The 14,254-nt window shown below is 34.9% G+C and overlaps 1 protein-coding gene across 5 annotated transcripts in view; it reads right to left on the bottom strand.

Moving 5' to 3' along the window:
• The window catches only part of ANKRD28 (ankyrin repeat domain 28), a gene marked incomplete at both ends in the record, with an annotated part of 134,087 nt that overhangs the window by 30,323 nt on the left and 89,510 nt on the right, over positions 1-14,254 (bottom strand). For all 5 annotated transcript variants that reach the window (XM_084247920.1, XM_084247921.1, XM_084247918.1 and 2 more), the window contains 5 exons: positions 1,363-1,426; positions 3,344-3,426; positions 6,862-6,976; positions 7,842-7,920; positions 12,298-12,510. In XM_084247920.1, coding sequence (XP_084104046.1) covers positions 1,363-1,426; positions 3,344-3,426; positions 6,862-6,976; positions 7,842-7,920; positions 12,298-12,510 — 554 coding nt within the window. The remainder of the gene's footprint in view (positions 1-1,362; positions 1,427-3,343; positions 3,427-6,861; positions 6,977-7,841; positions 7,921-12,297; positions 12,511-14,254) is intronic.

The raw sequence follows: 14,254 nt of genomic DNA, 5'->3' as shown, positions 1-14,254 counted from the left end.
TAAACACATTTAAAATTCATCTTATCTAAAAGTTAAAAAGTTAGGTACATACATATTGGCAAACTGATAGGGAATTAAAAATGAATCACATTGTCACTGTTTAAAAGGAGTTCACAGGCTTCCCTGGTGGCGCAATCTATGACAATCCACAGCCACTGCAATACCAGTTTGATCCCTGCCCAAGGAGCTACCCACATGATGCAGCAGACCTCTCCTGTCTTGCCTGCTGCTTCCCTCAGCAGGGTATTTCAGTAGATCTGCCTGTTCTGTTCCCCACTCTGTCTCTGATGAATCCTCTCACCCCCCGCACTTCTGGCCTGTATCCCAGTTCTTGTATGCATAAATAAATAAATCTTTTTTTTTAAAAAATAAATTTAAAAAAGGAGTTCACATTTACAAGTTCCTGAAGAGTTTTCGGAAATCTTTAAACAAACTTCAAACAACATGGTTATAACTGAATGGTTTCTATTTAGTTGTTTTTAATACTAAAATGAGTCTAAAAAACCAAACTACAAACACAGATATATCTTTAGTTAAAATTGTAGGGGTGCACATTACATGCATTTTACTTCGGTAAACTTAAATTTATAAACCTGAACATCAACTTACAACATAAGTTACAAAGAAAACTAACTGCCAAGTGATCAGACATTCATGTTTGTCTTTTGTCACTCTCTGTAGGGCAAGCAACATGGAAACTAGGGTTTTAAGGTTCTTTGGTGACCTTGGAAGAACAAGAGGACCCAGTCAAAGATTCACACATCAGTTGCAGAGATGTAGAAGCATGCTATTAATCTACTGTCTCTGTTAATCTTGACCCTACATTTATATAAGACATTTAATTCAGGTAACTTATTAAAAGGACGTTTTACTTCACAGACCAAGAATTTTAGGTGAAATTTGTCATTGCTTAGCTTTCCACAGTAGTAATATTTAAAAGTTAGTTCAAAATCTTTTTAGCTCTAATTTTCCTTTTCCTATGTAGGCATGGGCACAGCCAAGACATGAAAGGACAACCAACATTTCCCCTTTGTAATTATGATAAAAAATGCAAACACCTATTTGGAGAATACTAGTTACTTGATGATGTTCTGATGTTACTTATTCAGAAATAATTTTCTCTTCTAGAAAGCATTACTTCTGTATATTTATTCCATCTTTCCCATTTACAACTTATGACTTAAGTAGAAGATGAAAAAAGCAATTTCCTCTATTCTGGACTTTCTTCTCCCAAACCACTCCTGTTACATTTTATTTCTGTTTTGTGGCAGCCCAGAACTAATAAAAATAAACAAAGACAAGAGAAAAACCACTATGGTAAGCTACCCTTCTCTTAGAAAAAGAATGATACTATTAACATACCCTCCAGCTGCAGCTGCATGTAGACAGGTCCTGCCAAAATCATCTGGGGTATCTATATCAAATCCTACAAGAATGAATACACCTTATGTATATTTAATATTACAGATGTTACTTTGTATCATATCAAGAATCACCTCTCAACTACAAACAAAAACATAAATTCCAAATAGGTAAAAATTAATGAAAATAGATTAATAGCATCCAATATTACCAAAATAATTACCACTAAAGAACTGGGACTTTTTTAGGGCAAGTGCTGGAGTACTCATTTAAATGCCACTGGAGACAATGGAATATTTTTCAGCATTAAAAAGAAATAAAGGCATTTATTTCTCAAACCCAAAAGAGGGGGGTCAGTTCTAGACCACTGCAGTAAAGCAAATGTAGAATAAAAATAAAATTCGGCGTGGCAGACCTCTCTTGTTGCGCCTGTTACTCCCCTCAGCAGAGCTTTCAGTCTGTCTGCCTGTTCTGCTCCCCGCTTTGTCTCAGGTGAATCCGCTCACCCTCCCGCGCCTCTGGCCTGTACCCCAGCTATTGTATAAATGAAAAGTAAATCTTAAAAAAAAAAAATTCATGTGCAACAAATCACATGAATGTTTCCCACCACATATAAAAATTAGTTTTACACTATAGTGTAGCCTGTTAAAGCGCGAAAGGATCTGTCTAAAGAAAAAGAACAATGTTGACACCTATACTTAAAAATATTTTATTGCTAAAAAATGCCAACTATCATGAGCTTTCAAAAAGCAGTATCTGTGAAGTGCAATAAAATGAGGTGTCTGTCAATATACTGATACATGTTATATAACATGGATGACCCACGAGAACATTATGCTAAGGGATAAAAACCAGCCACAAAAGACCACATCTTGGGGGATTACTTTTCTATAAACTGCCCAGAATAGCCATATTCAAAATGGAGACTGTCAATGGTGTTTCTTTTAGGAAAGATGAAATGTTCTAAAAGCGATTGCAGTGATCAGTCAAACACCTTTGTGAATATACTAACAAGCACTGGACTCTAACTTGAAATGGGTGAGTTGTATGGTATATGAATTACAATTTATTAAGGCTGTTTTTTTTTTTTAGAAAAAAGACACAAGGAATTGCTACCTATACATTATTACTACCACCGAGAAGAGATTTTAGTGTTCTCTTATAGGCATGTACATATTTTTAAAAAGAACCTCGAAATAGAATTAACTCACTTAAAAAATTTCATTAAGAAAAACTCAGAATTGTCAGTATTACAGTATGTTAATTTTTACTGATACATTCCCATAATCCTTTCAGCAATCATGAATATACAAAATCTATTCAGCTTTCTGAACACAGAATATCACTTAAAATCATATCTTATTATTTAGTAATCCATGCATTCTATAAGTACCATAGTTTTGTAAAAATATTTATAGAAAGCTATTGATCCTATTTTGTTTCAAATTAGTTAAGAGTAATTAGATACGGCAAAATTTCACAAACTCAAAAGATATATACAGAATGGCTACTGTCTTTTAAAAAGCAAGCATACAAATGGAGATATTTTGCTCCTAGACATAAAGGGACAGAAAATTCAAGACCAACATTCAATGAACTGAAGCTTCTCTAGAAGAATTCCACATTCTATTACCTAAAAGAAAGAGGAGGAAATTACTAAATATAAACCTTTCACAGAGCAGAAGAGAAAAGTGAATCTTAAAGGACCGATTATCTTCTAAGAGGGGGTTAAAAAAATTACCCACATTTGGAAATATCTATATGTAATTCTGAAAAATCACAATAGAAGGATTGTATTAAAATTTGAGGAGTTGGGGTTACAAAAAATTGGAGAATCATGTGGATATATGTTAACTAGACTTACTGTGGCTATCGTTTCAGTGTATAAAAATCAAACTAAGATATCTTACACTAAAATTTGTAAGTCAACTTACACCTTAACTGAAAAATTAAAAAATTAGCCTCTGAAGAGTTCACTTACCAGAAGAAAGAAGTTTCCTGCAGCAATCAGAAAAACCACTCAAGGCTGCCAAATGGAGGGGGAACATTCCATGTATGCCACGCCTGAAGTAAATAGGATAGTATCATTGTAACACAAGAAATAGTCCATCAATTCAGTAAGTTATAAAGAAACTACTTAAAAGTCAAAAGATAATTAGGTGAATCACAATCCATAACACTCTAGAGAGCAATCTGACAAAAAGTTCCAAGAGCAGGGTCTTTCAACCTCAGCTTTATTTCAAGGACTTGGTTGAAGGTATGCATATGCAGCTATCCTGAGAATACAGGACATTCAGCAATATCCCTGGCGCTATCCATACTAGATGCCAGTTAAACACTCTCCCTCTCAAGTGGTGACAACCAAAATGTCTCTAGCCATTTACCTAGAAAACATCCATTCTCTCCACCGAATGCCATTAAGAATCATTACCACAGGGCAAAATGTGCATATGTTGCTGCAATAATTTTTGTAATAGTAAAAAATAGAAGACAACTTATGTTTGTAAGAAGAATGACTAAATTATTTCTATAATAAATTTTATAAATGAACTAGAGTTATTTACAGAGACGTGGAAAAAGAAAATGCAACTTATATGAACATGGCTAAATAAACAACTTCATGTAAAAGTAACAGTTGCAAAAAAGGCATATAATGCTATTTAGAGAAAATTAGATTTAAAATGAGTTTATAAAAGTGTGATAAAAATTAACATAGGAATGATAAACACTGATTTAAGTAGGATGTTTATTACTATAGAGCATGCAAGAGAATCCATCATTTAAATAAAATCTCACATAACAACTTCAATACAGAAAATAAATAAAAGTGAGCTTTTTTATGAAAGTATGAGGCAAGGGATCCATTGTAGTCACTACCAAGAAATCCTGAGCTCAGCAGCAGAGTCTGAAAACCAATTTTTTTTAATTTAAATTTTATTTTTATATCCCCCTTACAATTACAACCCCCTTATTTCCCCGACCCCCAGCCCCCATAGAGTGTCTGGAGTGTCTCTGGTTCATAGTTGTTTGTTGATTTTGATATTTTCTTTCTTATAGTTATTCTTTTTCCTGGTCCCTTATTTAAGTTTTCTAGATTCTTGCTATGAGTGAAACCATCCGGTATTTTTCTTTTTCTTTCTGGCTTATTTCGCTGAGCATGATCCCTTCCAGCTCCATCCATGTTGCTGCAAATTGCATGTGTTTATCTTTTTTTGAATGCTGAGTAATATTCCATGGAGTATATGTACCACATCTTCTTGATCCAGTCATCTATTTTTGGGCATTTGGGTTGTTTCCAAAGCTTAGCTATTGTAAACAGTGCTGCTATAAACATAGGGGTGCAGGTGCTCTTTGGAATGGATGTTTCTGTGTCCTTTGGGTAACTACCTAGGAGTGGAACTGCTGGATCATATGGAAGCTCCATCTTTAGCAGGCTGAGGAATCTCCACACAGCTCTCCATAGTGGTTGGACCAGTTTGCACTCTCACCAGCAGTGCAGGAAATTTCCTTTTTCTCCACAACCTCGCCAACATTTGTTGTTGCTAGATTGTTTAATATGTGCCATTCTCACTGGTGTAAGATGGTATCTCATAGTAGTTTTGATTTGCATTTCCCTGATGATAAGTGATGTTGAACATTTTTTCATATGCCTGTTGGCCATTTGCATTTCCTCTTCAGAGAAGTTTCTTTTTAGCTCTTCTGTCCATTTTTTGACTGGATTATTTTCTTTGTTTTTGTCGAGTCTCATCAGCTCTTTGTAGATTTTTGTGTCAGTCCTTTATCATTAGTGTTGGGTGCAAAAATGTTCTCCCAGTCGGTGGGGTTTCTCTTTGATTTGGTTATTGTCTCTTTTGCTGTGCAGAAGCTCTTTAATTTGATGTAGTCCCAGCTGTTTATCTTTGCCTTCACTATCACTGCTTTGGGTGATGTGTCTGTAATGTTGTCTTTGATGTGCATATCACGTAGTGTTTCGCCTATATTTCCTTCTATGTATTTTATGGTTTCAGGTCTTATGTCTAGCTCTTTAATCCATTTTGAGTTGGTTTTTGTGCATGGTGTGAAGTAGTAGTCAAGCTTCATTCTTTTGCATGTAGCGACCCAGTTTTTCCAGCAGCATTTATTGAACAAACTTTCTTTGCTCCAATGCATATTCTTTGCTCCTTTGTCAAAGATTAGTTGACTGTAAATCCGTGGGTTTATTTCTGGATTTTCTATTCAATTCCATTGGTCTGTGTGTCTGTTCTTGTTCCAGTACCATGCAGTTTCGATGATTATGGCTTTGTAGTATAGTTTGAAGTCTGGGAGTGTGATGCCTCCATTCCCTTCTTTTTTTTTTTTCAGGAGAGCTTTGGCTATTCGGGGTTTTTGGTGATTCCATATGAATTTCATCAATACTTGTTCTATTTCTTTGAAGAATGACATTGAAATTTTTATAGGAATAGCACTGAATCTGTATATTGCTTTTGGTAGGATGGCCATTTTAATTATGTTTATTCTTCCAATCCATGAGCAGGGGATGTCTTTCCATTTCTTTGTGTCTTCTTCTATTTCTTTAACAGTGTTTTATAATTTTCTTTGTATAGGTCCTTTACCTCTTGTTAAATTTATTCCCAAGTATTTGATTTTTTTTGTTTCAATAATAAAAGGGATGGTTTTTTTGATTTCTTCTTCAGATTTATTGTTTGTGTATAGGAAGGCTACTGACTTTTGCGTGTTGATTTTGTATCCTGCCACTTTACTGAACTGATTAGTTGAATTAGATTTTCTGTGGAGTTTTTGGGGTTCTCTATGTATATTATCATATCATCTGAAAATAGTGATAGTTTGACTTCTTCTTTTCCTATTTGGATTCCTTGTATGTCTTTCTCTTGGCTTATTGCTCTGGCTAGGACTCCCAGTATTATATTGAAAAGCAGTGGTGAGAGTGGATATCCTTGTCTTGTTCCAGATCTTAATGGAAATGCTTTCAGTTTTTCGCCACTGAGAATGATACTGGCTGTTGGCTTGTCATATATGGCCTTTATGATGTTGAGGTATGTTCCTTGTATCCCAAGAATTTCAAGGGCTTTTATCATGAATGGGTGTTGCACTTTGGCAAAAGCTTTGTCAGCATCTGTTGATATTATCATTTGTTGAAAACCACTATTTTTATAGATAGTATTTAGATGAAAAAAGTACTCAGTGTGAAATGTTTTTTGGTGGGTTTTTTTTTTTAATCTTAGATTAACACCATAAAAATTAAAGGCTCTGATCAAAACAGCATTATTACTCATAATCTAGAAAGAACCGGGGTAGAAACATGTAAACAAACTCTAAGCTGGCTTACCAAATGAAATTGTATTAAATATTTTATCACTGTCAGCACAAAAAGGAGAGTTCAAGCAATTAGTATAATACTGAGCTCAAAATTCACATTTTTCTCAAAATATCAAGAAAACTGCAATTCTCTTCCTTCTGTGCTTCCCTGTCACAGTTATCAACATCTTTGTAAGTACTTACTTTGCAGTGTCAGCACCACTTGTAATAAGAGTGTTGATTAGCAGCTCATGGCCATACCGTGCTGCTATGTGCAAAGGGGTGTTTCCATTCTTATCTTCACAGTCGATTACAGCTCCTGCAACAAAGAACATAGGATCTGACACTGGACTACATAAAGATCAAGTCAAACCTATTATGTGTAAGTAACATAAAACTGCATTCAAGCACAAACTAATGGGTACAGCAATTTAACTAGATTTCATTCAGAGAACATTTATAGGGCCAGGTGCTCAGGTTATAGGTTACTTAAGAAGGTCTGTAAATTGAGCACAGATTTTTAACAAGTTTGAAAATGACAAAAAGGTTCTGGAGCCCGTAAGTTTGGAAATCACCATATTAAAACTAAATTGAAAACAATTCTTCAGAGCAAGACTATTCAGAGCTTTAATGTACACACTGTATGCATTAGGGTATAATTAGTGCTTAACTAATTATTTGACCATGAACCTACACCTACTTTCCCCTGCAAAACCATCACACCTATTATGTTGATGACAAATACTAAACAGTTCCTTGGAACATGGTTTGGGAAACATTGCTTTAAAGAACTGCAATTTAAATTCTTTTTATTTAAAAGGTTAGCTGATCTAATACTTCAAATGCAAAAGCATACAAGTTAAAAAATACATAAAAATCCTACAAAGAATTCAAAATATTCAAAAGGAGAAAAGGTATATGCAAGAGTTTTGTTAATATATAATACAGACAGCAGTTGTAAGTTAATTTTAAGAGAAGTCAAAAATTGAGAAATAAAACAAAAGTAAATGAAAAACAACTATGAAAGGTACGTATTCATGGGATATAGTCCTTATTATTTGATTTTCATAAACTCTGATAGAACTGAAAATATCCAGACTGTTATGACAATTCCACAATACCATTCATTTTGAAGATTTTTTTTTCTACATTTAAGAAAATAAACAAACAGAAATACTTTTTACCACTCTGGATAATGGTTTGTGATCTGGAGAATCTACCGTGGAGGGCAGTCATGTGCAGTGGGGTTTTCCCATCTTTGCTCTGGGGGGGGTGGGGGGAAAGAAATTTGAAATTAGTGTAATATCCATAATATTTAATCCTTAATTTTATTTTGAATATTCTCTTGCATCTTTATTTTGTACAATTATTACTCAAGCATTAAGTTAAACTGAATGCCTAACGAGGTAAAACAGCTGTTCAGAATTACAAACTAATTTTTTTAGCATGTGTATCTTAAAGCGCAAACATATAAAAAAACTCAATGTTTATAGTATAAATCAAGTATTTGGTGTATTTTATCTGACCAAAATTTACAGAAGAACAGGGTGGTATGGAAAAGGAATATATGTTAAGCAGTACAATCAATGCAGTTGAACTGATATTACTTAAGGTTCTAAAAACCAGACACAAATTATCTTTTAAACTTCAGTCATTTTACCTCTATGTAGTACTTTGTAAAACAACCAATTAAAAAAACACAGGCAAATGTCAAGGTAAACTTAGCTCCTTAATCAAGCAATAATTTTATAATCATTTGATAATTATCAATTTGACAAAAATAAGAAATGCAGTTGCAGTAATGAAGACATATTCTTTGGTTAACTCATTGCCATCAGTAATTTCAAAGCTAGATAATTACTTAGAAGTCATTAACAACACAGTAAATGTGTACTTAGAATTACTGGTTAGAGGACAGTTATACAAACCAATGCAACGAAAAATAACCAGGAAAGCTATAGTTACATCTGATAAGACAGACTTTCAATTAAAAAAAAAAGTAAAAAGAGGTAAAGAATAATTATGATGATTAAGGGTTAAAGACAACAAGAAGCAGTAACACATAAACACGTACGCAATGAATGATGGATGGAGCACCAAGACAGGTAAGACAATAACAGAACTTCAGAGATACTGATAACCCAATAATTCTAGGAAACCTTAATATCCTACTTAAAAAATGGACAGATCAACAAGATAAAGTATAAATAAGGAAATATCAGTTCTAAATGAGGAACTAGACCAGACAGCTATAGAACACTTCACCCCAAAACTAATACATACTCGTTTTTTTTTCCCCCTCGAGGATAGGGAACATCTTTAAGATATACCATACCTTGGGACTCAAGTCAATAATCAAAACTACGAGGACTAAAATTATTCCTAGTACCTTCTCTGACCACAATGTCATAAAACTAGAACTACAGGGGGGGAAAAAAACCCATAAAAACATGGAAATTAAACAACATGTTTCTTAGTAGCAATTACATAAGAGGAAATCAAAACAGAAATTTGAAAAATATCTAGACTAACAAAAATGATGATACAAGTTACCAGAATCTATGGGATGCAACAAAAGCTGTCTTAAGGGGAAAAGAATTGTACAACAGGCCATATTAAAAAGCAAGAAAAATCTTAAACATCACATCTAAAACAACTTGGAAAAGAATAAATAAGACATTAAGTTAGCAGAAAGATTGTAATAATAAAAATAAGAGTGAAAATAAATGCAACAGAGATTAAAATAAGACCACTTCCCCCTCCCCCCAAAATACCTACAACATTGGAACCAATAGCAAGTTCTTTGAAAAGATAAAATAGATAAGCCTAGGCTAGCAAAAAAGAAGAGAAGACATTGAATACAAGTTATCACAAATGAAAGAGGAGAAATCACTATAGATAGCACAGAAACAAAAGATTTTAAGAGATTAGGGAAAAGAACAAGAGAACACAGGAGATGGGGGAGAGGAAGGAAAAAAAAAAAAACTAGAAACATAACAGAAGGAAACACACTAAACATGTTAAAGGACATAACTAACATCATACTCAGCAGAGAAAGACCATTTTCCCCTAACGTCAGGAACAACAGAAAGATACAACCATATAAACTAATATGCAGACATGCCCTCCTTATTCCATGAAACTTAATATTTAACATACAAAGATGATTTTTGCTATAATCACTTTATCATAAATAAGTGTTATAGACACAAAAATTTTGACTGGGTACTATTCTTTGGAGGAGTATTAGAATTTAAAAATTTATTATTTTTATTTTATTTTATTTTTTTTAAGATTTATTTTTATTTATTTATTTATACAAGCACTGGGTACAGTCAGAAGCGCGGGAGGGTGAAAGAATTCACCAGAGCCAGAGCGGGGAGCAGAGCAGGCAGAAGGACCAAAGTACACTGCTGAGGGGAGCAGCGGGCGGCAGGAGAGGTCTGCGCACCATTCGGGACCCTCGCTGGTGGCCAGAGATTGAACTGGTGCTGCAGAGGTTGCGGGTAGATTCACAGCCCAGTGCTCAACTGCTGCACCACCAGGGGAGGCCCAAAGATTTATTTTTATTTATTTGTGCATACAAGAACTGGAATGTAGGCCAGAGGTGCAGGGGGTGAGAGGATTCACCACAGAGTGGGGAGAACAGGTGGATCTACTGAAATACACTGCTGAGGGGAGCAGCAGGTGAGACAGGAGAGATCTGCTGCGCCATGTGGGTCACCTCCCTGGTCAGGATTGAACTCTTGTCACAGTGGCTGGCCATAGTTTGAGAGTACTGAGACTTTAACCCCTGTGTCACTAGGGAGGCCTTAAAATTTATTTTTGAAATAGCCTAGTATTCCTTTAAAAATATTATTAGGCCTTTAAGGAAACAAGTGTCAAATCTGTTCCCCTTCCAAAATCCAAGGAGGAATTCATCAAATCAATGTAAGTAGTTTAAACCCATTATCAATACATTTTTAGTAATCTAAAGAGGTTTAGGTGATTTGTTGAGGACTGAAAGCTTTAAATGTACATTAAAAAGGCACTTGAATCGTAAGTATAAAGTAGGGGTTCTTCATGATATTCACGCCTTCCCTTGGGTGTGATGTGTATAAATTTTGCTTCTTAGCTGAGAGGGCAATTTAGAATGACCGAATTACAGATGACCCTACTGCTGCTATAGCTTTCAGGATGGGTGACTGGCATCACTAAAGGTTTTTCAGGCTTCTCTAAAGTTAAAGAGGTAAGAAAATGGACTCCTTTCTCTAAGTCTGTAAGACACTGACTTTATCATATCTACAAAAGGTGCTGGATCTTAAGTGATTAAAGCTCTGAAAACCACATTTTAAGCTTAAATGTTTTTACTAATCCTAAATGGTTCAATTTTGTTTAGTTTTTATTTCTTCCTATCATAAAAATATGGCCTAAAACAAACATTCAAAGAATGAATTGACAAACACAAAAGCAATCAGTGAACACATCTTGGAAAATGTAAAATGATGATTACACATTACAAAGTAGTGGTGATGAAAATCTTGGTTGCATGTGTTTCTTTTTTTTCCCCACAGAATTATACAATAGAAAGTACATTTATTTTGGCCCTAGAATTTTCACATTATTTCTAAAATTCAAATGGTCTCTCTTGAAAGCCATTGTGACCAAAAGCTAAAAAGCAACTATTCTTATGTACAACACACTGATTCGGTCAAAACACATTCGGTCTTTGGTTAGTGTTTTAATTCTTCCAATACTGTTAAAAATTTCCAACAAGAACAGCTGAAAGAAATTTCACAGTGAACTCCACCCACACATACCACCAGGGACCTACAGTTAATATTTTACTTTCTATGCTTTTTAACATATCAATCTCTTCATCACACTTTCTAATTATTTTATGCGTCTCAAAGCTATTACCTCCAAATACTGCGTATTACCTCCAAATACTTTGGTAAGCATATCATGAACTAGGGCTCATCATCTACTTGACTTTTTACCTTCTAAGGGAAAACTTACAAGCACTGAAGTGACTAAATCTCAAAATATATATCACTTCCCGAATTTTGACAAATATTTATTTACATAACACAGAGTTTATCAAAATGCAGAACACCATCATTCAAGAAAGATCCCCGGAATCCTATTCTCCTCAGTCCTTACTCTCAGAGGCAACTATTCTATAGAATCTTCTTCTTTTTTTTTTTTTTTTAAAGATTTATCTATTTATTTATACAAGCACTGGGCACAGTCAGAGGCGCAGGAGGGTGAGAGAATTCACCAGAGCCAGAGGGGAGAGTAGAACAGGCAGAGTGACGAAGTACACTGCTGAGGGGAGCAGCGGGCGGCAGGGGAGGTCTGCGTGCCAAGTGGGACCCTCGCCCGGCGGCTGGGGATCGAACCAGCGCTGCAGAGGCTGCGGGCAGCCTCGCAACCCAGTGCTCAACCACTGCGCCACCGGGGAGGCCCATATAGAATCTTATATAAATGTAGATAGTGTGTACATACTTGTATAAGGCTTTCACTGAGCACCCGTGTAAGGTTCATGTGTGTTGTATCAGTAATTTATTCCTTTATATTGCTGACTAGTATTTGTTACTGACAATATTTTAAACAGTGAACTGCTAAATACAACAAGTATAGATTCTGATTATTTCGTACCTTCATATTGACATCGGCCCCATTGCCAACTAGAAGCTCTAAACACAAAGCTCCATGTGTTGATGCAGCAGCAAAGTGTAAAGGAGTAAATCCTTTTTCATTCTTCTGATTTACATTAGCACCACAGTCTATAAGTTCATTCACTACAACATCCTGTCCATTGTAGCAGGCTACATGAAGAGGCGTATTTCCATAGGCATTTGGTTCATTCATCTATTGGGAGAAAAATATAAACATTAAAGTAGTTTCCTTGTGAGTTGTTTTAGCAATGTCGTGGCTGCAATCAAATTAAAATGAGGGGGGAAAAGGGAAAAATACACTAAGGCTTAAGTTCATCGTTCAAAATAATAATAATTAGCAATAAACATTTTGGTGTTAAACTTTGTACATTCAGGGTATATAATTCACACATACAATGTCTACTTCATAGCAAAACTGAATTATTCTAAGAGTCATTGCAGGAAAAGGAAAGCTAAAATAATGTAATTTAAAAAGCCTATTAGGTAAGGACAATTCTAGAATTCACTCTAAAAATCGTGAAACATGAACATAAAGGGAAAACTCTGAGGTATATTCAACAACATACATATTTTCAAGCCTTTTTACTTTGTAGTGCCAAAAGATTAAAGTTAGTGATGAAACAAGAGATTAGGAATTTAAAAAAGTTGAGTGCCACCATTTCATATTTATTTATTGGTATTTTAGGTATTTTTAGCCTTACATGTTGACATTTTACCAAAATGAATATGCTCAAAAGAATGCGTTCAAAATGGGAGACAATTCTTATGCAACTCATGTTTCTTTTTCCTTTTGCTTCTAATAAATGAGTGTGTTTTAACATTCACATGACTTTTATGTAGTAAGGAATTTGACATTGGCCCAAGGATTTGGGGAGGTAATCTATGGCATATCTCATAGTAATGTCCTTGTTAAGGGTGGGAACTGGGTGCAATGCACTTGAGGACTGGCCCCCACAAAGAGTTTTAGGGTAGGCGCTTTGGATCACTCAGTGGACTTGGAGACTGAAATCAACTATGTGGGCAGTCAATCATTCACGCCTATATAACAGAACTCAAAAAAAAAACCCTGAAAATGAAGCTCAAGTGAACTTTTCTGATTGGCAATACTATGTGCATTTTGTCATACACAGTTGTTGGAGGAGTCTTAAATCCATGGGCTGAGGACAATGGAAGCTTTGTTTTTAGAGTACTCCTATACTCTGTCCTATGTATGTCCCTTCCTTCGGCTGATCTTAATTTGTATCTTGTATATATAATAAGTCATTACTATGAATACAAGAGCTTTCAGTGAGTTTTTGAAGTCCTCATAATGAGTTATCAAATCTAAAGGTGGTTTTGGGGAAGTCTTGTGTGGACCTTGTAGGATGAACCCAACTTACCCACAATTTTATTGAACATGCTCTGTTCTGAGTTCCTGGTAACAGAAATTTAAGGAAGTGAAAAAGTAATTATTTAACTTTATTTAAAGTATCTAGATCTCATCACCCAAAACTAGGAGATACAGGATGGATACCCTCTCAGACCTTCCAGAACTTTGAAATTAAGTTTGTTTTAAGCCACTTATTTTGTGGTAATTTGTTATGGCAGCTCTAGGTAACTAATAAATTATACAGCAGGATGCCACACTTCCAGATATGGCTCTAAGTCTGACCATTACTTTTGAAGAACACTTTGACGCAAGTTTACAAATGTTAAATTATTGTCAAAGAAGTTTTTAAAATTGCACCAGAATGGACTTGAAACCATGATCAAAAACAAAGTTGTCTTATTTATATCAGTGGTCTTTTAAAATATTATTGTTATATCGTTGAAACAGAGCTATAAAGAACGACTGAGTTGCAGTAACATTGCATTCTGCAAGAATCCTACCTAACGTGTGTTTGGATTTTTGCCACTTCTCATGTTCCCCACACTTTCAAATAACTACTTGCTTGCTT

The sequence above is a fragment of the Talpa europaea genome (assembly GCF_964194135.1).
Source record: "Talpa europaea genome assembly, chromosome: 11".
In the NCBI taxonomy this organism is placed as follows: Eukaryota; Metazoa; Chordata; class Mammalia; order Eulipotyphla; family Talpidae; genus Talpa; species Talpa europaea.
This window is presented reverse-complemented; position numbering and strand designations above follow the sequence as displayed.